Source organism: Malaya genurostris, chromosome 3, assembly GCF_030247185.1.
Source record: "Malaya genurostris strain Urasoe2022 chromosome 3, Malgen_1.1, whole genome shotgun sequence".
Taxonomy (NCBI): Eukaryota; Metazoa; Arthropoda; class Insecta; order Diptera; family Culicidae; genus Malaya; species Malaya genurostris.
This window is the reverse complement of record NC_080572.1, coordinates 279,647,970-279,671,184: the sequence shown is the minus strand read 5'-3', so window position 1 is coordinate 279,671,184 and position 23,215 is coordinate 279,647,970. Positions and strand designations below refer to the sequence as shown.

The window sequence follows — 23,215 nt, the reverse complement described above, 5'->3', positions numbered from 1 at the left end:
CTCTGAGATGGTGTGACCGTTTATTCACAAACTTAGATTCAAATGACTGGTCTCATGATCCTTCTAAATTTCATCTGTATCCGACTTCCCGTTGCGGAATTACAGGGTGATTTTTTAAGAGCTTGAGAACTTTTTTAAACAATAAAACGCATAAAATTTGCAAAATCTCATCGGTTCTTTATTTTAAACGTTAGATTGGTACATGACATTTACTTTTTGAAGATAATTTCATTTAAATGTTGACCGCGGCTGCGTCTTAGGTGGTCCATTCGGAAAGTCCAATTTTGGGCAACTTTTTCGAGCATTTCGGCCGGAATAGCCCGAATTTCTTCGGAAATGTTGTCTTCCAAAGCTGGAATAGTTACTGGCTTATTTCTGTAGACTTTAGACTTGACGTAGCCCCACAAAAAATAGTCTAAAGGCGTCAAATCGCATGATCTTGGTGGCCAACTTACCGGTCCATTTCTTGAGATGAATTGTTCTCCGAAGTTTTCCCTCAAAATGGCCATAGAATCGCGAGCTGTGTGGCATGTAGCGCCATCTTGTTGAAACCACATGTCAACCAAGTTCAGTTCTTCCATTTTTGGCAACAAAAAGTTTGTTAGCATCGAACGATAGCGATCGCCATTCACTGTAACGTTGCGTCCAACAGCATCTTTGAAAAAATACGGTCCAATGATTCCACCAGCGTACAAACCACACCAAACAGTGCATTTTTCGGGATGCATGGGCAGTTCTTGAACGGCTTCTGGTTGCTCTTCACTCCAAATGCGGCAATTTTGCTTATTTACGTAGCCATTCAACCAGAATTATGTAGACCATAAATCGGGCGTAAAGCGCGAAACACATTTCGAACCGAACACTGATTTTGGTAATAAAATTCAATGATTTGCAAGCGTTGCTCGTTAGTAAGTCTATTCATGATGAAATGTCAGAGCATACTGAGCAAATAATAATGCATGAAAATCATAACCTCAAAAAATCTGAGCAAATACTAATGCATGAAAATCCTAACCTCAAAAAAATCACCTTTTATAAGGTGATTAGTGCAAAAATTCCAATTTAAAATTACCTACTCACTTTTCTCAGAGATGGCCTAACCGATTTCAACAAATTTTGATTCAAATTAATGGTCTTATGGTCCCATACAAACTTCTGAATTTCATTTGGGTTCGTCTTCCGGTTCCGGAATTATAGGGTAAAGCGTGTAAAAACTGTCTTGCCTTTTGCTATCCGACATCAATACACCCAAATTTCATACAATGCCAATCCTCTTTCTATAAATATAAAAAATGACATAGAATTTGCATAAACTTTCGAAAAAATTTCAGAGTCCCGGAGGGCCGATTCTCATATACCAATCTGTTCAGTTCGACGAAGTTTCAGAGTTGACTGTACCGATATTGGTCAAACTACTCGCAAATGAAAGCTCTGCTCGTCAGTCTGAACGCTATTGAATGTTCTTGAGATCGAATGTTTATTTTTCGAGTTATACGTTTAATTCAAAATTTTCAATTTTTGACAATATCTGTTACAATTGTCTTTCGCAAACAAAATATGTTTCAAGATTTCACACGGTAATAGCTATCCATTTTTATTACTAATCGATTGTAGCTGAATACCCGTCCAGGACATTTTTTGCAATTTTATTAGAACAATAAACAGTATCCACGGTAACAATAATTTTCTATTCCAAGTGATGCCAGATAACTCGTTATTTTTCCAAAGTTCACTGTCACCTTGACAGTGTACCTTGACCGTGTACCACAAAACGTGTCCTTGAAAATTCGTGCGAGTATTCCGTATTATTATTTATCTTTGGTAGCAAATGCAGAAAACACAGAAACAAATACAAAAAGTACAGGAACAGGTTCAGAAAGTATGTATGAGAATAAGTTCAGAAACATGTACAAAGAGTACAAGAACAAGTACATAAATAACAGGAATAAGCATAGAAAGCACAGGAACATTATGTGTATTTATCGGAGTTTCATTTCCAAACAAAGCGACCTGTCAATCGACAAATGTATTTAATTACCATAACATTTCCTAACTGTTTTGAATCAAAAGTATTGTTTTGACGAAACCTCCGACGGCTTCTACGGAATCATTAGTTTTATATCACGACGAAATAAGAGTGCTCTAGGAATTTCCGTCCCTGTCGAAACACTGCTCCGTACGTAACGAGTGCACTTCAGAAAGAGCAATAAAAGTGGCCTGTGAATGGTGTGATTTCGGAGCATTTGTGGTTTGAATTGAGTTTTTCTTTTGTCGAAGCGACCCTACATTTTACGACCTAATCTGTGCTAATCCATCAAAACAATTCTGACTTATCTAACAACAAACGTGTAATCCTCTCTGTAAACTGCTGAACCACCACCGAAAGAGCATCAGATCACAGTTGTGTAAAATGTATGCGAAAGTGCATCTTAAAAAACAAAACTCGTTTCCTTCATACCTTACGCTAACCTGAGCTTACCATATTTAAGCGTAATTCGAGCAAGTCAATTGTAGTCCTAAATTTCGCGGCATTCACCGTCACTTTCTCCATTTGACGTTTTGGTAGTGCGGATGAATAGTAGGCGGTTGCGTTCGCGATAATTCATAATCATCGACGTCGACTCGACGAGAGGATGATTTAGCACTCTACTGCATCAGCAGCACTGATCGAAGGGTTGGCGGGATAGTACGATCGGGAAATTTATGAGGGAAAATATGTCTTACATCATCGGGGGTTTGGCAAAATGCGGATATGTGATCTTTACTTTGGTATCCTCACGAATGTTTTACGAGGGAAAAGCCTTTCCGTTACAAATTGTCGACGGTCAAAATCACGACCCAGCAAATTAGCCGCTCCAACAGAGCCAATTCGGTGACACAACTTTCTTTCGTGCAGCCAATGAAATATTTCTCGTCGTGACCTGCATCAGGCCCAAAACCGGTAGGTCGATTGCTAGATAACAATAACAGCTCGGAAATTTTTTTTCTGCCTGCGCACCCCGGTCAGAAAAGGTGGTGATGTGAGGAAACGGAAAGGTGTTTCTAAAATGAGGAATATTTCAGACGTCATGTCGATTTAATTCAAGTTTTAATCTCTGACGGGCTGTGTTTGGCCGTTGGTTCAAATGGCATCGCGTTACGACAGAAGCCGGTGAGAAAAGATAACGTAATCGATCTCGGCAGAAACGGGATGTGATATTACGTGGTGGCCTTCGGTGGATTTGATAATGGATTGACTGGGTTAACAGGGTGGAAACATGTGAATCAAATTAGTAAACAGTATTGTCACCAGCAACAATGAGCATGCTATCTTCATGACATACACTTTTGACGAGGTTCTAAGCGTAAAGCAACCTAATCTTTCTGTGCGAAAGATTAAGCGTAAAGCAACCTAATCTTTCTGTGCGAAATGTGACTCTCAAAGTTGAGAAGCCAAAACCATACGAACAAAATGTGCAACAGCTAGAACTGAAGACGTACAAAGTTTAAAAAAATGCAAAATTTCTCAACAAAACTTCGGGCTACGGAGCTTTACACCAATCCGGATCCCGACTCTTACTCCGAAAAGCGAAAGAACGCCTTTGTCGAGCTTTTTCGGACAAAGAAGTTGTCGAAATTCCTAAAGTAAATTCTAACTTGACAGGCCGTATGTAGTTGTGGTCAAAAAAATCTGAAAGTTTAGTTTCTACCGGCTCTAATAATAAGAATTTGAACGAGAAAGAATGTCTACCGAAGTGGTTGTTACCGTTTATCATAAGCCATAATTTTTCAGCTCTGTTTTAACCTGATTTAACCTCTTGTCACTGTGTGAAATCCATCCTGAAATGGTATAAAGGACAAGAGGACAAATACGTCCCAAAAAACTGCCATCCACCAAACTGTCCAGAACTTCGTCCAATAGAATTACTGGGATCTAGATAAGCGGAACTTTTCGAAGTTAAGGAAAAAACACCGCCTACGTACCGCGTAATAAACCGCAACACTGAATAAATGTTTTTTTTTGTGTCAAATGTCTTAGAAGTGCATGAAACGTCCAGATTTTGTGTAACATAAAAAAAAAGTTTTTTTAAAAATCGACTTTGGGACATAGAAAAAAATTGAGATTTCCGCAATCAAAACAAAAATGTATGCCAAATGTCTTAGAAATGCACGAAACGTCCAAATTTTATATTATCTCAAGAAAAAATTTATTTTGAAAAAAAATCGATTTCGGGGTTCAGAAAAAAATTTTCGATTTCTGAAATCAAAACCTATTTTAATCCCTTAGTGGTGTGGTGTTTTGCCTTTCTCATATTACTCATTACATCACAAATATAACCGTGAAATTCGCAAAAACAACTCTATATGACGATTTGAAAACTTTGGCACTCATCGCCCTGTGACTGCGGAACCGGAAGTCGGATCCAGATGAAATTTCACAGTAGATTTAAAGACAGTATGAACTTCAATTCAAATCCAGATTTGTGAAAATCGGTTCAAGCATCGCAGAGAAATCGAAGTGAATCTACACACTTAGAAAATGTTACATCTTTATGGATGCACATAAAAGGAGCGTCGCGATTCACTTACATTCACAACACAATACATGTAAAGATAAGTCATATCATTAACTTCACAGTTGATTTAGCTGAAACTTACATCGATCCAGATGCAACAGTTATGTTCACATGTTAGTAGATGTAATATTGCGTCATCGCCGAAGAAATTACGGCATACTTGGTTTTACGTCAAGAGTAAATTTCATTTTTTCTAAGAGTGTAGTTTTAGGAGTTTTTCTTCTCTACTTTCGGTGATATCGGAACAGGAAAAAAAGGGACCAGTAGTACCGAATTAAGTTTTCATGACCACAAACTAACAAGCTCTGCAAACTAGAAGAATATATCAGACAGTTTTATGGGATTTGGTAATTTTCCACTTATCGCGCTTTAGTTCCGGAACCGAAAGTCAGATCCAGATAAAATGTTCTACAAATTTTCAGGATATTATAATTACAAATTCTCAGGATATTATCATTTGAAACTTAGTTTGCGAAAATCGGTTGAGTTGTTCCAGAGATAATTGAGTATAAACTTTTTCTCAAATTTTCATATATTACCATATAACTCCAGAACTGGAAGTCACATTCAAATGAAATTCAATAGCAAACTATGGGACCATAATACCTTTTGTTTGAATCTTAGTTTGTGAAAATCGGTTCAGCCATCTTTGAAAAAAATGAGTGCAATTTTTTTTTTTTGTTTTTGGTACATATCATCCTATATCTCTGGAACCGGAAGTCGGATCGGAATGAAGTTCAATAGCAGGCTATGGGACTATGAGACCTTTCATTTGAATCTTTGTTTGTGAAAATCGGTTCTGCCATATCTGAGAAAAGTGAGTGCATATTTTTGTTACATACACACACACACAGACATTTGCTCAGTTCGTCGAGCTGAGTCGAATGGTATATGACATTCGGTTAAAAAGTCGATTTTCACAGTGATTCATAGCCTTCCTATATAAGAAAGGCAAAAACAAAAAATAAATTCATACCAAATGTCTAAGAAATCCCTGAAACGTCCAGATTCTGTGTAATCTTAACAAAATGTTTGTTTTGAAAATAAACGACTTTGGGATGTAGAAAATTTTTGAGATTTCCGAAATAAAAAAAAAATTTGGCCAAATGTCTTAGAAATGCATGAAACATCCAGATTTTGTGTGATCTAAAAAAAAAATGCAATCGCTAGTACACTGTAGTCTACTAGCGAATTCGAAAAAAACGCATGATTTTGAGAGTTTGCAATAGAAATTCATTACATGAAAAATTCGCATGAAAAACGCCCGAAGTGTTAAAAAAAAGTGTCATGAAACGTTGAGATTTGAAGGTTTTTCGAAAAAAAAATTATGTGAATTTGTCGACTTTGAAAAATTATAAGAATAACAGGAAGTTGACTTAAAAGTTTCGAGATAACACCGAGATCTGGTTTCTTTTCGTGTATTTCTAGGACTCGTACAAAAAAAAAACCGCAGAAAAAATCGCTTGAAAAACGCATAATTTTGGAAATTCTCATAAAAACGCAAATCTATAGAAAACAAAGTATTTGTTGCAAGATGTGTTGAAAATTCATGAAACGACAAGATTTGATGTCATCTCAATTTTTTATAATAATTTTGAGAATTCCTAAAACGAAATTTTGTGTTGACACCAAATGTATTAAAAGAAACAGTGCGAGAAACATCGAGATCTGGTGTAGTCTCGAAAACAGTTTTTTTTAAATAAAAAACCGATAATTTCCAAGACAAAACAAAAAAACTTCATAAATTTGAAAATTCGCATAAAAAACGCAAAACTAAGGAAAAATATTGTTGCCAGATGTGCAAATAAGTCATGAAACGCAGAGATATGGTGTTATTTCGATTTTTTTTGGATGTTGACTTTGGGATTTGGAAAAATTTTGAGACTCTTGAAATCGATTTTTTATGCCATATGGTTTAGAAATTCAAGAAATGTTGAGATGTGGTGTTATTTTGGAAACAAAAAAACATTTTTCGAATAAATCGAAAGTTTCAGAGAGTTTACTAAAAAAAGCATTCGAGATAACACCGGATCAGGACATTTCGTGCATTTTTTAGACAAAACAAAAAAAAACGCATAATTTTATAAATTTCCATAACTTTGAAAATTTGCCAAAACAAATTCCCGAAACTTGCTGAATCAAACAATGTTGCGTGTTGTTACACCGGAGCTCTTCTTACACTGTTACAAGTGCCCAGTGTTTCTTTTGGTAGAATTAAAAAAAAATCCGAATCGATCGAAATACAGAATAGGGGTGATTAGTTAGGACACAATCCATTCAAAAATGCTCTTGGGACAGAGACGCGGACGAAGTGAGCTCACCGCCACCAATAGTAGCATATTTATCATATTAGGCATAAACCTTTTTTTTACATAGTAGGTTCGTAATAAAAGTTATGTTAGTTATACATTATTTTCGTAAATCGAATACTGTGTAAAACAGACTTCGTAAATGATGTAATATCTTAAGTAATTCACTGGATTTGACAGGTTGTTTTTCTGCAGGGCATGACGCTGTCAAAGTATTCCAAATGTCAAATTTTCCAAATGCTCTGCTGTTCTCACGGATTTATGTCGTTTGTTAAACCATTTGTTTGATTCCAGGTTCGAACCTAGTTTCAACCCCTTTGAACTAAAGTTCGGAACAGTTTCGAATCAGCTTCACATATCGGGTTTGCTCACACCACCGTTGCTTATGTCGTTTTCGCTTGATGCCAAGCCTAACCCAGTTTCCACCCTAACTGCTGTCAAACCGTTTGTATGAAGCTAGTTTCGAACCTAGTTTCAACGTAATTGAACTGAACATCGAGTCTGTTTCGAACCTGGTTTTTCTATCAGGTTCGCTCAAACCCCCGTTGCTCAGTGCTAAACCAACACCGTTACGTGAAAATTGTTTGTTTGATGAAACTACCCTGGGTCAGTTTCAGTTTTCTCAAGCGAAAACGCATTATAGATTACATGAGAAGTACTTCTCGAAAGTCCAACAAGAAATCCATAAGTTTAATCATAGTAGGTGCGCGTGTGCGTGCATGTAACTGTCATATTCGTTTTGAAATCCTTTCCAAATCAGACGTAAACAAGAAAAAAAAATGAAAAATGTCCCACAGTCGTAACGAAATGCGTGAAGAAAACTCCAAACGGCTGAAGCAAAAATATTCAAGCATCCTGATGTCGACGAAGAAGGAAGTATCGAATAGAAAACTGTCCGACATCGACGGTCGCGGTCGAGAACTGAGTCCGATTCGTCCGGACACGCCCCGGCCGGTGCGGGATATTTTGAAACCATTACTGCAGCAACCGGCTAGTTCCGTAGTTCCGAAACCTTTACCTACTTCGCGCCCGAAGAATTGAATATTGAAAGAGGAAAATCTGTTAAAAAAAACTTTCGTTCGAAGTGAGTTATTTGGGTCAATATTATTGCTAGAATAATCGAAAATTACTTCAATGACTTACCAAATATTTCCTCATGCAGGTACTGCAGCGAATAGACGACGTGCAGCTCATGTGCGACAAGCGGGTGACGACACTGAAGAAGCTCACCCTGAAACCACCGCGACCGGTTCAAACGGTAACACCGGAACCGGCAGTCCCGTTACAACCGCCGGGTGGTGCTCCACATCCCATCTTCCGGACCAGGCGCTCATTTAATAAGGTAAGTGTGTAAGCGTTTTTTTTACTAGTAGTTGCCCAGTGAGTGGGTTATGAAACTGATGACAGGATTTTCTAGTGCCGCTTTGATATATCAAGCAGGGAAACATACGCGTTTTTATTGTACTATTACAATTAACACGGTTCTCACCAGTTTGATGGATGCGAACACTCGAACCGGTGGAGCAGGTTTTGGGTGCGAAAATGCAAATAGCATATGATTGAAAGGCATGCTCTACTCTCTATTATAGCTCTACTGTCAATTTTGATCAAAATTGCAATGTAATTTATTATTATTATAACGCAAAATGGAGATGAGTTCAGTTCGCTCGCGTGGAGAACAAAACCCAAAGCTGTGCTTGTTTTAAAATATGAAGTGAAAGATGTTCGAATTGAAAGCGCCACGATTGTCTGCTGGCTTTCAGCACGTTTATTGACAGGTCATTATATGGCAGATTGCCCAACTAAATCATGAGAAAAGCCAGCCCGTTTCAGGTCAGCTATTATTGCGATTTGTGTAAAAAAAGTATTGTGCAAAATTGATCTACTGTTTGCTGTTTAGGGTAGAAGTCTTTATAGCTTGATAGGATAATCACAACCTCAGGGAAAGGATTTCCTTAATTTGAAACCAGTTCTATTTTCAGTGCTGGTGTTTTTTTTGGAATAGAAACTCCGTTTGCATGGTCATAAACTTGCAATACCTTTGTATTGGATCAGTTGTGAAGATTTTTACGTATTTTGACTTGTAGTTTTCAAAGAAGGATTGAAATTTTTATTACCGGAAGTCGAATCCGTCGAAGATCTCATAGCCATCATATTTTAAGTTTTTATCTAAATTTGTAAAAATATTTCAGAGAAATTCAAATGAGTTTTATTTTTTGGACGATTTGGAGTTTGGAGCCGAAGCCACTTGGCCCTCAACTAACAATATTTAGATATTTAATTCCACAATAATATTCCACATTCACACACAGAACCGGATATTTGATCCGGATATAATTTAATTGCAACCTATGAGACCATAAAGTCAGATTTTGTGAAAATCGGTTTAACTATCTTTGAGAAATCGCAGTAGTGATGAGCATGCTTTAACTGAGCGAACGTGTCGGAAGGGTTTTGCACGGTTTAGAAGAGAGAATTTTCACGAAAAACGAACCGAATCGCCACCAAAGTTTGAAAAAGTAGATCCAAAGGAACGGCTCGATCAAGACCCGTCTCAAACTAACGAAGAGCTAACGAAATCACTCGGAGTGATCCAGCCAGCCATTTGCTAACGTTTAAATGAAATGTGAATGATCCGAAAGTAAGTAATTGAGTGCCGTATGAATTGAAGCCAAAGGACGTTGAACGCCGTGCATAAACTGCTCTTAAAACCAAGGATGGCTTTTATCATATCAAAGAACGCTCCCTGGCAACTCTTCAACGATTGAATCAGTGCCATCAAAGAGAGACGGAAATCATCGAAACAACAAAAACCCGGCATGGTTCATTTAACATAGAATTGAAACCAGTGCGAGAGCGAATTTCTCTTGATGACATTTCTGAGAATCAAAGGTTAGCACACTGCTGTGGGGATTCTCTCTGAAGCAACAAACGGTCGCTTATTCTCGATTTTCTGCGGTAATTGTCAACTTGCGATTCTCTCTTGGGAAATTCCACACAGCACCGATCGTTATCAGACTGTAAATTTTGTTCAAGGGCGTGAAATACTCTGAGTATGAAATGGAGCGAAGAAATGTAGCAAAATTCTCTCACGGTTCAGGCATACTCGAGTTCTTGTAGCATTTTCTACCGGATTGAAAATATTGTATACAATATAGATAGCAATATAGCAGCTTTTGTCAAATTTTCGGCAATCACCAACACTGCTTAAAACTACTTAAAAATTGCTCGAAAATGCTTCGATGAAATGCTTTGAAACTGTTTAAAAACTGCTCAAAAACTGTTTCAAAAAGTGCTTCGAAAACTGCTTAATGAACTGCTCAAAAACTTTTCCAAAAACTGCTTGAAAACTGCTTCAAAAACTGCTTTTAAAAGCGCTGAAAAAATTGCTCGAATACCGCTCAAAAATCTGCTCTAAACAACTTCTCCAAAAGTTGCCCTAATATATGCTTAAAAAAGCGAAATTTTTCTTTTTTGTGCAACATATCTTTAAGTTCTTCCGTTATTACGAACATTTATTCACAATTATTGTGCAACTGATACAAAAACTCCAAATATCAAGGGGAACGTGCCATTTGAGCCAATTTGTTCTGATTCCTGATCGATCCCATTACAAATGCAGCAATTAAATCAGCGAAAAAACTACTGTAAAACTCATGGAAACTACTACGCAATGTAAACAAGAATTGATTTGATGTTTACAAAAACATAGCAAACATAATTTCTAATGAATAAGTTTCACATTTGTTTTTCAAATGTAACACAAATATGGAACTTTAAAAATATTCTGCACATAAATAAATGGTAATACTACATATTGTAGAATTGATCTTTTATGTTTTCGTAGTTAGAAAATCGACAACGAACTGCATTCTTATGGTGAAACATGTCTTTGTACGCCTGAAATTTTCAAGCGCCTTTGAATATACGTGTTTTGATGATTGCACATCAATTTCTATGAAAATAACAATCTATTCTTTTCAATGAATATGATCGGAATAGTGTTCAAAATATGTATAAGCAAGCTATCAAACATTCATACACCTTTTCAGACGATTTGAATCATATTGATGTTTCAATTAATCTGAAAAATCTTGAAATGATTTTTTTTTTCCAAATTTTTAATATGGCATCGAGGGTAACAGTGAATTGAAAAGAAAATGGTTTCAGCTAAATAAAAGTATTCACCTAAATAAAAGAAAATATAAACGTGTAAATATTGAAAAGAGAAATTTTTGTTTTTATTTTTATCAAATCAAACCGGTTGACTTGAACAACAATACAGTTTAGTCATTAATCTTAGTGAGCCCGACATTTGTGATACGCCCTGTAGGTGTGCTTTAGTTGCAAAAACAAGTTGCTCAAGCTCAAGTTGCTATAGGAGAGTAACTATGAGGAACTTAACTTTTCTTTCAATATCTTTAAAAAGTGATGTCAGCTCTATTCATTTTTTTTGCGAGATGAAAAACCGGATACAAATTATCTCATTGTTTTTTTGTTTTCATTGCATATGTAATGATGTATTTCTGGAACTTTTATGATAATATTCTCATGTCGGCAAGTTTTGCGTTCATTTCAAGCAGATAAATCTGGTACAACTTAATTGCAAGTTACGAATTGTGTTTCTAAAAATGAAGAAATCTGCACACACTGGCCTAATATTTCATGAGGTAACCAAGACTATGCAGACTCGGCTGCAAAATTGTTTTTACTGCGAGGTTTTCTATTCGGCTTAACATTTTTGTTTTGCGGAGAGCATAATTTCACTAATTTTTTCTTCACAAGAGATACACAGCCATTTTGGCATATATTGAGTCGGATACAATTATGACACTCATTTGGAAATTTTTTGATAAGTTGAACAATTGTTTCAGTTCCTTCGTTTTTACATGACGATGTGAAATTTTTTGCTGAGCTTCTATAACTGCTAGTGCAATGAGTGCAAGTTGGTGATTTGCTGCACAATTGTTTCAGATGTACTTTAAATTGTTCTGTAGTGACGTTTTGGGTAGTATTGTAAAACTTAATAGTGATAAGTTGCACAACCGATTTTAATATATTTAAAAATCTTCCTGAACTTATCTAACATAAATAGAAAACAATTCTAAAACAATTGTAGAACTTGGGTAAATCGTATTCACAACAAACAAAAAAAAAAACAAAATGAATGGAATTTAAGCATACCACTAATAGAAGATTTTGCATTTAATTTTATTTTGTTTGAATATCTCGTTTTTATTCTGTTCGCGAGCACTAATTATTAACGGTTGCTAAAAATGTTTCCCTCTGATTATAATAAAATAATAGTGAAATGGATACGACGGGGTGGGTGATGTCAGAGACATAAACTTTATTCATCAACGTAATCTCCATCAAGAGCAATCCATCATTCCAGCGCCGCTCTAACATTTCAATACTGCTTTTGTAGCACGATTTATTTTTTACCTCAAAATAGGCCTTAGTTTCGGTGATAGTCTCTTCACTTGTGCAAAAGTTCTTACAGACGAGAATTTTTTAGATCTGTGAACAGTCAGTAGTTGCTGGGAGCCAAATTTGGCGAATCAAGTGGATGTTTTTTTGATATAGATATCGATGTTATACGATGTCAGCTAACTCAGGCAACTTCACTTTTCGATAATTCAAAACGATTTTATGGATTATTTTAATGTTGTTTGGTGTTATCGCCTCATTTGGACGTCTGCGGCGTTCTGCATCTCGTCGGTATCTCTACGACAACGTTTGAAGTCAGCAAACCAACGTTTTATTGTGGTTTCTGATGAAGCGGAATCTCCATAACACTGTTCAAGCCATTGCTTTGCTTGAACGGTATATTTTCCCATCAAGAAGTAGTGTAAAATTTAAACACGAAATTGTTTTTGATCCTTTGTTCTCAAAATAATAAAAGTAGTGTCACTCTTAGCACAATAACTCACAAACCAATGAATAGAATATCATGGAATTTTAATAGCTGTTTTTTAAGGTTAGTATCAACTGAAAAAAAATGACTGCAATAAAACTAGTTCCATCTATGTGTTAGGTCCGGGACTTTTCAGCCCATGTGTTACTAATAGTAGGACTAACGTCGCACAACGAAAGTATAGGGGATAATAGAAATATTTCTGTATAATAACGTATTCAATATGAAGAATAATAAACGTTTAAACTAGAATTGTGTTTCAAATCAGTGGAAATATTATTCCTTGTGTGTGAGATCCAGAATCCTCTACCATTACTATGATTTCGTTCAAATTTATTTTACGTTCCGTCTTTGGATTCATCAGTGCAGTAGCAGTTTATGTTGAACTGCTAGCGCGACCTGGCGGTTCAACATAAACCGCTAGGCAGACGTTAACTAAAGTGCTATTTGCAAAACACCGAAGTGTAATGTCTAAACTGAAGTTTCGGACGAAACAGATCTCGGTTAGCTAGCCGTACAGATTTTGGTAATTTGCGTCTGCCTAGCAGTTTATGCACGGAACGACCGAAATTAGCTCTGCGCCTAATTCTTATTACTGTTTTTGAATTAGTTGATTTTAACAACAAAATTTCCAAAATAACTATAAAATTAGTTAAAATTGGGAATTTACTTTGCTGAAAAAAACTCTTATTTTTAGAGAATGTGTTTAGTTGGTGAATATTCTGGACACAAACCAGCAATATTTCAATCCAACACGGAATTCTCATTGACAACTAATTTCGTTATTAAAATCAGAAAATTTGTTTCTATTTATCTATCACCGTCATTACTGAAGGACAGCACAAAGAAAACAAAAATGAAACTGGTTTTATTAACAAGTTTATTAGCCAAAAACTCATGAGAAGTGTCAAAGCAAAACAATCCATTAAAAAGCTAAAAGGGACAGTCTTGTTGAAACTGTCTGCAAATTGTTTATTGGTTTTTCGCTTGTGTTACGATATATTCAAATATAAAATTCTAAACCGATATGTAAAATGACGTAAACTGTTAGTGGAAAGTGTATTTATTCAGAATAATTTGTGCGCATTCGAAGCGATTGTGGGTAATAATGTTTTTACGCGGAACAGTGAAGTGAGTTTCGAATGTTGCACTCTAATTGTACACGTCAAATGATGTTTTTTGTATCTTCCAACATTCCGGGCTACGATGTCCGGTGTGCTACTTGAATTCGGTTTTTGTTTTCCGAGTGCTCAAAGTTTTCAGTGAGTGAGTCGATTTCGCGAAGTCGAATGAAGAAAACAGCGATTTAGAAGAAAAATTTTCAAAAAGAAGTTTATGTTTCGTTTATGTCTTTTTCTCCAATACATCGTATTTATACCTGCCAATATAGAAAAGATGACCGGGACTGAAATTTTTTTCGGTGGTAGTGTGCCATCTAGTGGCTAGCAGTCATTATGGTGTTAACGATTTTTCGGTGACAAAGCGCCATATAGCTGCGAATTGCAGAAACCAATTCAACCATTTATGTTGGTTGAAAACAATGTTTTATTTCTCTAATTCAACTAAAAAATTAGTTGAATGGATATGAAGTGTGCCTTAGCTAAGAAATGACAGCACGTTTAATTGGTGAATTCAACTAAAAAATAGCCATTTCAACAAATATTTTATTATTATTATTAAGGGAACTAGAATTAAAAAATCTAAATTAGCAAAGGTAAGATTTTTTTAGTTGTCTCAAAAAATAACTAACTAAAATCAGAAAATCAACTAATTTTTTCGCCAAAATGCTGATTTCGGTCTTTCCGTGTGTTGAATCGCCAGGTCGCGCTATCAGTTCAACATAAACTGCTACTGCACTGATGAGTCAAAGACGAGACGTAAAATAAATTTGAATATGATAAATATGTACCTAGCATAATTTTGGAGGCTTTTTACCATTCAAATTACCAAGTTTTCGTTAATATTTGAGTTACCACATTTTTAATGTCATCGCAATCATGATAGAATTCTTTCTATTTTATACTGAAATCGATTTCGGACTATCCTTGTAAATTTTCATTATGCAACAACAATTCAATTAGATGAATCTGCTTTTGCAACACCAACAATGACATCCGTTATTCAACGCCAGACGAAATGAGTACCTTTATTAGGCGCGATTATTGCTAGATAGCTTCCTTCGTGATGAAATTCATAATCATGATGCCTTGGCAGCGGCGGTGGCGGCGCTCGTTAGAAACGAATCGACGGAAAATATTAACTATGCCGAAAATTTTGCTAGGCATCGAACCGATTCGGCGCACGTGGGGTTTTCGATAATGTGGTGGCGCACTTTTCTCGCAGTCAGTCAGTCAGTCAGAGCCAAGCTAATGTAGTTTGCCGCATCCTGGCATGTTGCATATGCGGAGGTCCATGATTGTGGAGTTTGTTACGAAATCGTGTGCATCTCCTGACTGACACACACACAACCATCGGCACGATTGGCGTCGTTATCGTAAGGCACATTACTTAGTGTTGTTGTTTTTTTTTGTTTAATTCACTTGCCTGTCATTAGGTAATGAATGATAAGTAAGGAAACGTTAATTGAATCATATTGAGATTCGTTTTGTTTTTCCCTCAATGGGAAAATGTAGCAGTTTTTTTTCTGTGTTATGTTAATTTGGAAATGAGTGGCAGGAAGCACACAATACCTAAAGTTGTTAGTTTTGCTCCAATCTCCGTTCGCATAAGCGAATCACACATCTTGGAACCATGAGCCATGAGAAGAAAAAAAAACAAAGTAGCTAAATTAGGAAAATTAGTATTACATTTTTAAGCGCTCATGCGTGCGTATTTTAATGATATTTATGTTAGGCGGCTGGCGAATGAATGAAACACAATGAAGAGGAAACGTCTAATTGATGGAAGGTAACGAGCGAGTGTTTAACTGATATGCGGTTCCTCTTTGGGGCATCGTCGTACTGTTGGAAACGGAGTTGAGGAAACTTTGAACTTTTGATAAGTTTTGATTGATAATTTTCAAATGTCAAACTATTTTCTGAAGTATTAAAATTTTGACCTGCAGTTGGTGAAGTTTGTATCCAGAGGTAGAATCACGTGAGACATGAAACGTTAAAAGCACAGTTTGGTTTTCCAACTGTTTTACATTACACGGAACCACCCGCGATCCCATTTCAACTAGAATATTAGTTGATTTTTTGAATTCGATTGGTTAAAATTTGGTACAACTAATCGATTGTTCTTTTAACTAAACTGTCATTTTTGTTTTTCGATTAGCAGAAACGATGGTTGAAACAACTAATTTAACTGTTTGAAAAAAATGCTGTCAATTAGCGAGGACACATACCTTTCAATTTCAACAAATATTTTAGTTGAAATAACTGGCGTTGTTATTAAAACAAAATTCTGTTAGTTGTAAAATAAATCGGTTTTAGATGTTTTTGACATTGCAATTAGTTGAATCAACTAGAACAACGTTATTGATTTGCGATAATAATTAAAATATACTTACTGATATACGTCATGATCTATTTGAAAAAAAGTTCTGTATGTTGAGATACATGAAATAAATATCGTTGTCCCAATATAAATAGTATTTTATATTGACATGTTCCGCGTAAAATCATTATTCTATACAATCATATCAATTGCGCATAAATTCTTAATAAAACATAACACTTTTCACTATGATTTTACCGTATTTATACATTAGCTAAGATATTTAAATATGCACATATCGCAACACAGTGTTACACAATCACATATTTTGCCTTTTGTAAATACCTTTCAAGTTCGTTCGTTAAAACATATTTTTCAAGCTATGTACCGTGAGAGAAAACTTCAAAACTTAACACAATTCGAAAAAGGATTCTCAAATGAGTCATCAACCAGTCACTTAAGATTGCGAAAAGATGAAGCAGTTCTAAAAAGTAGTAGAAACCATGAAGCATATGAATGAGACAAAACATTCACCTGTTATTAGTAGTGTCAATACGAAAGTTTGAAGGCAATTCGTACGATGTTTTCTATTGAAGTGAGAATGACTACGATTCTTTAGCCTGACTTGTCTCGTTATGCTGAATTCTTTAGAAAAACATCATATTTCAGGAATTGATCACCGACATGGAGGTCCAACCTCACATAGCATTAGAGAAAAATGGTGAACAAGTGACGAGATGAACACTTCGTAAGAAGTAACGAAAGAAAATTTATGGCAATACCCAACTTAGATAAACAAATATGTGAATACTGGTGTTAGTTCGCGGTTAACGATCTAGATTAGACGATATGTTAAAATACTAACTGTTTTCTTGTAAATATTTTCTTATTCTTGTTTTTTGTTCCATAACAGATCCAGTTTATCAATCATTTTCCAGTTCAGATTCTCGATTCTTCGCACTTAACTATCACCTGAAAATAAAATTAAACAAAAAAAACGTCGTCCCTGGAAATAAAATTCTTATCAACAACCGATAAAACGATACATTATAAAATACTTCCCTTGAATTGATGTAATTGAGTCCAAAAGACATGTATCCTGACAAGATGGACCGTGAGTGGTCTTAGCCGTTCTTATTAGGCTCTCTGACAGCTCACTTACAACCACAAATGCAAATAAGATTGGTTTGTTTTCATCAGGAAACGCATGCATTAAACACGATTCAGACGATCAATCAACTTCCGTCGACGTCCAGATTATTTTTATTAATTTTTTTAGCCGAATATTGCTCACGTATCCGACGTTAAAATTTTCCGTGAACTTGACGTAGTGTCCTTTCATATGAATTGCTTACAATTAATGTTGTTGTTCCGTAATCGTTCCATGCAGGCGATAGTCGCTTGATGCTGCGTGTGAATCGCTTTTACATATTGTTTTGTTTTCACCAGGAAACGTGTTGGCCACCCATTTTTCAGTAGGGCCGCCGTTCATTTTTCACCGGGCATAGAAACCTCAATAGTGACACCACAAAAGAAAAAAAAAAGAATTATATTGACATTGAATTAACCTCTCGGTAACACACCAGAGTTGCCAGGTCGTTTTCCAAAAATCTGTACACAACATTTGTATCATAAAATGGTGAACGCGGTTAATTTTAATCAGAAAAAAAGACCCCACAACCAAAATTTGCAACGTTGGAGATGTTGGTTAGTTTAGAAAACTGATGCTGTATTTAATATGAAAAGTAAATTCGATCGAAGACTTGGGATTTATTTTGATAATCACCCAGAATAAATCCCGAGCCTTCAATCGATTTTACTTTCATTATTAAATACAGCATCAGTTCACTGATCCAACAAACTCCACCAACGTGATAAATTCTTTCACAAAAAAAAAAATATACGAAATTCAATTTTTTCTGCCTACAATATTTAATTTGAAATATTGCAAGAAAACAGAACTCACTCAAAAATCCCTCGTTCACACTTGCGTCACAGTGGTCACTGTGACGCTTTTATCCATACATACTCTATCACGTTGCCAACTTTAGAAACGAACAATAACTAGAAATTGTCAAAACAAAAAATCTGTATGATATGTTCAAAACGACGAATGTAACAATAAGAGATTCTCTTTGTTTACTTTCTTTCCTGCTTTTCTCGGTAATTTCTTCAGTGCAGATTAAAAGATGATCGCTTTAGTTATTTTTATCGGTACATAATTGGAGAGAAGGATTCCTAGGAGTACCGTAAAAATCGAAAGAGATGGTAGACAAAGAGAATTTCTCATTGTTACATTTGTCCATTTTCAACATTTTATACAGAAATGGTATTTGACCCGCGGAACGTTGCCAGGTCTACCGATTTATCGGTGTTTTTCCTATTTGCTACCTCTACTCTATACAATAATATCGATACGCTCTCCGAAAATACCGATTATTCAGAATTGATACAAATAAATACTGATTTTCGGTTTTGGCTTGTTTAGCAATAACGAATTGTAGCTGTGGGGCCTTTTTGCTGATTGAAATTAACTCCATTCACCATTTCCTGATACAAACGTTGTGTACAGATTTTTGGAAAAAACGACCTGACCACTCTGGTGAGTTGCCAAGAGGTTTATTCGATGTCAATACAATTCTTTTGGACTTGATTCAATTAATTCAAGGAGATAGTGGCGGATATGACGCTATGATCCTCTAACCAAAAACAATAAAATACAACAACAACAATCAATTCAAGGGAAGTATTGTATAATGTATCATTTTATCGGTTGTTGATAAGAATTTTATTTCCAGGGACGACGGTTTTTTTGTTTAATTTTATTTTCAGGTGATAGCTATGTGCAAAGAATCGAGCATCTGAACTAGAGAATGATTGATAAAGTGTATGTTATGGAACAAATACGTTTTACTGGAAGAAGTTGAAACAAAATATGGAAAATATGCTGAAGAAAATAGAATATTATAGAAATGAACCTGGAGGAAAAATAATTCGAATATGGAAAACGAGCTATTTTGAAGAAGGAGAAAACAAACATAGGAAAATATTTACAAGGAAACAGTGAGTATTTTAACCTATCGTCTAATCTAGACGTAAGCACTAAAACCGTATCAAAGCCGATCGAACCATCTAATGATTGATCTTTCTTGAATCAATAATCATTTTAGCTCAGAATCACTACCGATTTTGTGACGAAATATCAGTACCGGTTTTGATCGATGTAATTTGAAGATCACTGATCTTAAAAAGATCAGATCAGTAGTGATATTTATTGGTAAAAATCACAAGTGATCTTCTTTGGCAGTGATCTCGATCGGACGATTTTTTAATCTTGCTCTTCCAGCCCAGCTTATTAATAAATGTTTTCTTAACTGTTATCAACCCTATGTTAACGTGCGCTTATATCTAATTCTGCGCGTAGAGCTTCTACGCATTGCAATCTTTGTTTTCATTTTTTGGGCCAAAGTAACTGTTGTTTTTATTTATGAAAGAAGATGGACATTTTTCATTTAACATTGAACCAATCGAATGAAGCATAAAACTTTTGCGCATCCCTGAAAGATTACGAGATGATAATTCATTAACATGGATTTAACTATTAAGTATAGACGAACGCATATACATTTGATTGAGGACATTTCATTATTAGCAATCTTTTTAATTACAATATCTCACCAATTCAGTAAACGTTTTCCAATTTGTCACCAACTTATTTTAATCTGAAACAAGGTAAACTTTATCACAACTCCTCTGTTCGATAAACACTTGTTATGGAATCATAAATTTCTTCAAATCGAATGAACACAATTTTCTCAAACGCTTTAACCATCGATGTTGTTTTTATTGACATTTCGAAGCGACGCGAACAGATTTCAACTAAATAAATTGTTGATTTTGCATTGCGATTATTGTTTTGCTTTCAGCTGTCTCCGGCATTTGACAGCATTTAAATCAACAGATTCTTCAACTACTTGAATATATGCAAATCAAAAACCATAATGGTTGAATCAAAAAGAAATTAGTTGAATCAACTATCGCTGAAATCAAAAACTGCGATTTCGCAATTTTATGATCGTAGGGTTTTCCGTGTAGAGAAAAATTACAGAGTTGTAACATTTGGGGTAAAACGGTATAACAAGATTCGTGCGGTCATTGAATTCATTCGTAATCCTATTTTCAGGTCTTTCTTCGTAATATCAATCGATTTTCATTAACCACAATCAGCCTGCTTTCGCTAGGCGAGAGAAAGTTTAACCAGAAATAGACTTTTGATATAAATTGGGGTAAAACGGGTTAAACAGGCTAGTACTGTCATTCCCATTGTTTGTAACTGAATCACAGCTGTTTTGCACGTATTATGAACCAATATTGATAGATCGCATTGGGTCTGCTTTTGGATTGTAGATCATATTTCAACTGAATACTATAACTAGAAAAGAAATGGGATAAAACGGTGCAACGAGTTTTTTTGCTGTCAATAAAATTATATGCAATCGATTTGTTAGACTTTTTCGCATTGGAAACACTCTATTCGCTCTTCTGCAAGTTCTTCGGTTTCATGTTATATAGTTAAGCTTGAATACAATGCAGTATAAAAAGGGAACTTGGGGTAAAATGAACATGATAGCGTTTCGTGCGGTCCTTCTAAATACATGGAATCGATTTTACTGCCCTTTTTCCACAAAAAAAGGGCTTTGTGGTCAGCTGTATCATGCCTCCAAAAAATCGTCGCGTTTTTGGTCCCTTTTTTCCCACTGTGCAGTGGATCAATTCTTGGTAGAAAATAATTCCGCCGGATGCCACATGGAACTTATACCACCGGTACAGGTGGACCGTAGCGTTATTCTTAGCCAGTTGGGAAACCGCTACTGACACTGCAACGCTATCTAGGCTGCTCAGAAAGGGAAGTTGACATTCATGGTCAACTTCCATGGGTCATCGACAACTGCACAGGAAGAAATAATGAAATCTACACGACATGTAAAACAATAGTAACACTGAATAGACATGGGTTGAATCGAAAATTTGATTGAAAACCATCATCGATGCAAGAACTAAATTGAATTGCATTGAATTTTCAATGAATATAACTATAACTTTGAATTAACGCTTAGTTTTGCAATTAAATTATATTGAAACATACAAATTTGTAAAGTCACTTTATGTTTAATTGCCTGCTCCAAATATGTGCATGAAAACACAAATACATGATAATTTTATGCGTAAATTCAGTAACAAATAGCCCATTCCTATGTAATGATTGTGAGAATGGCGAGGTAATTTAAGTCTAGAAGCATCGAATCCTTACCTTTCCAAGTAAAAATGTAATCGGAGGCCACCGTCGGTGTTGATAATTATGCAGGAGTCAATGCAGTTTGTACAATGTGAAAAACATTTTGCAAGCTGAACTAATTGCACAGTTGCAAGGAAGAATATTGGAATGATGGATGTTAATTTTGACCTTTCCTCATTGTCAATCGCACGTCACAGAATTTTGAAAACGATGCAATATGCGAAAAAGTTCACAATGTTTTTTTCCTTCACAGAAGCAATTGCGATAAAACCTTCACGCGCCTAACCTAAAAACCAATTTATCATAGATTTTATTGACCATCACAATAGCTACCAATACTCGCCAGAAACACACAAAACAAATAAAACAATCATTAGCAAAAACATAAATACCACGAGGCGTTTAACCAACCTTCCACAAGCTGTTTCTTCATAAAATGCGAACATTGGTAAAACAGCAAAGCAGCGAAAGAAAAAAAACCCTACGAAGAAAGCTTCAGTCGGTCAGCAGCACCACATCGCAAAAATACCTTTTTCTTATTTATCTGCCACCATTACCCAATTGAAACCGGGCAATAACAAATTAAAATGCAACAAATAAGGCAGGGTAAGAGACCTCCGCGGATCGAAATTCACGCCCGGATGACAGGAGAAAAGAAGCAATGGGAAGGGAGGCTCAGCCTCAATCGCGGCTAGCTAGCTACCTGCAATCGTGTAATGTAACAATCGATCGATCGACTCTAATCTCGATTCGCGGTGATGACGCGTGATCAATCAACAACGACGACGAGCAGGCGAAGACACAACACGAATCACAATCGATCACCCACGATCGATCCACTCATCATCCATTGGTTAATAATATGTGATCTGCTTTAGTTTTTAATGATGGTTTTATAATCTGCGAACCGAGCCACGACGCGTATGTTTCGAAGTTGGCATCGTTCGTTCCTGGTAGCACTTAGTATCCGTTAGGCGCATCAATCCATCAACCACTCCGAAGTTCGTGCTACCGCGGCTCGATGACTTCCGCGACGGTAGATCATCATCGAAGAAAACACGGGCCGGATCGAACGATGATTAACTGACCGAGGTTATGGCATGGATGAAGAAGCGGCCCAGGCGCTGGGAAAATAGCACGGAGTGGTTTGGCACATTACGTCACAATCGAAGCCGCACCGAGTGACATCATTTCGGAATGACCTACCACCGGTCAACCGACTGACACATTCCGAAAAGTGACAAATTACAAGACTGATGTTGATAGGTCCATTTTGAGCCGCATCATTACCGATGCTTCATGCTTTATTATGGATGGCACATTTCTTCGCCATTCTTCGTTTTGTCTCGGTAGCGAGAAGACAAAAGGCATCTCAGCACCACTTTGGCACTTTCGGCGCTGCACGAATGATTAATTTTAATTACACTTGTTGGGTCCTAAGAAAAAGAATTACTAGCGGTTACTAGCGGTGCTGGTGCTCGAAGTGTACAATTAAAATCAGATGGCTTTTTCTCCTCCTGTCAGTCAGTTGCAACATCGGCCCCGTAAATATCCTATTGCTACCGTCTCTCTAATTGATGACGCCTACGACGGGCTAAATGTAATGCAGTGTAGAGTAAGATTTGTTGCCATTTGGCGAAAGGAAGATTTTTTTTTTGCGAATAACTATAATTTAAACGCAACTTGTATTGACCAATAT

At 36.1% G+C, this 23,215-nt stretch overlaps 1 protein-coding gene across 3 annotated transcripts in view; it reads left to right on the top strand.

Annotated features, from left to right (window-relative positions):
• LOC131438675 (guanine nucleotide exchange factor DBS) overlaps positions 1 to 23,215 on the top strand; it is a 292,063-nt gene that overhangs the window by 107,577 nt on the left and 161,271 nt on the right. For all 3 annotated transcript variants that reach the window (XM_058608848.1, XM_058608846.1, XM_058608849.1), the window contains exon 7: positions 8,028 to 8,207. In XM_058608848.1, coding sequence (XP_058464831.1) covers positions 8,028 to 8,207 — 180 coding nt within the window. The remainder of the gene's footprint in view (positions 1 to 8,027; positions 8,208 to 23,215) is intronic.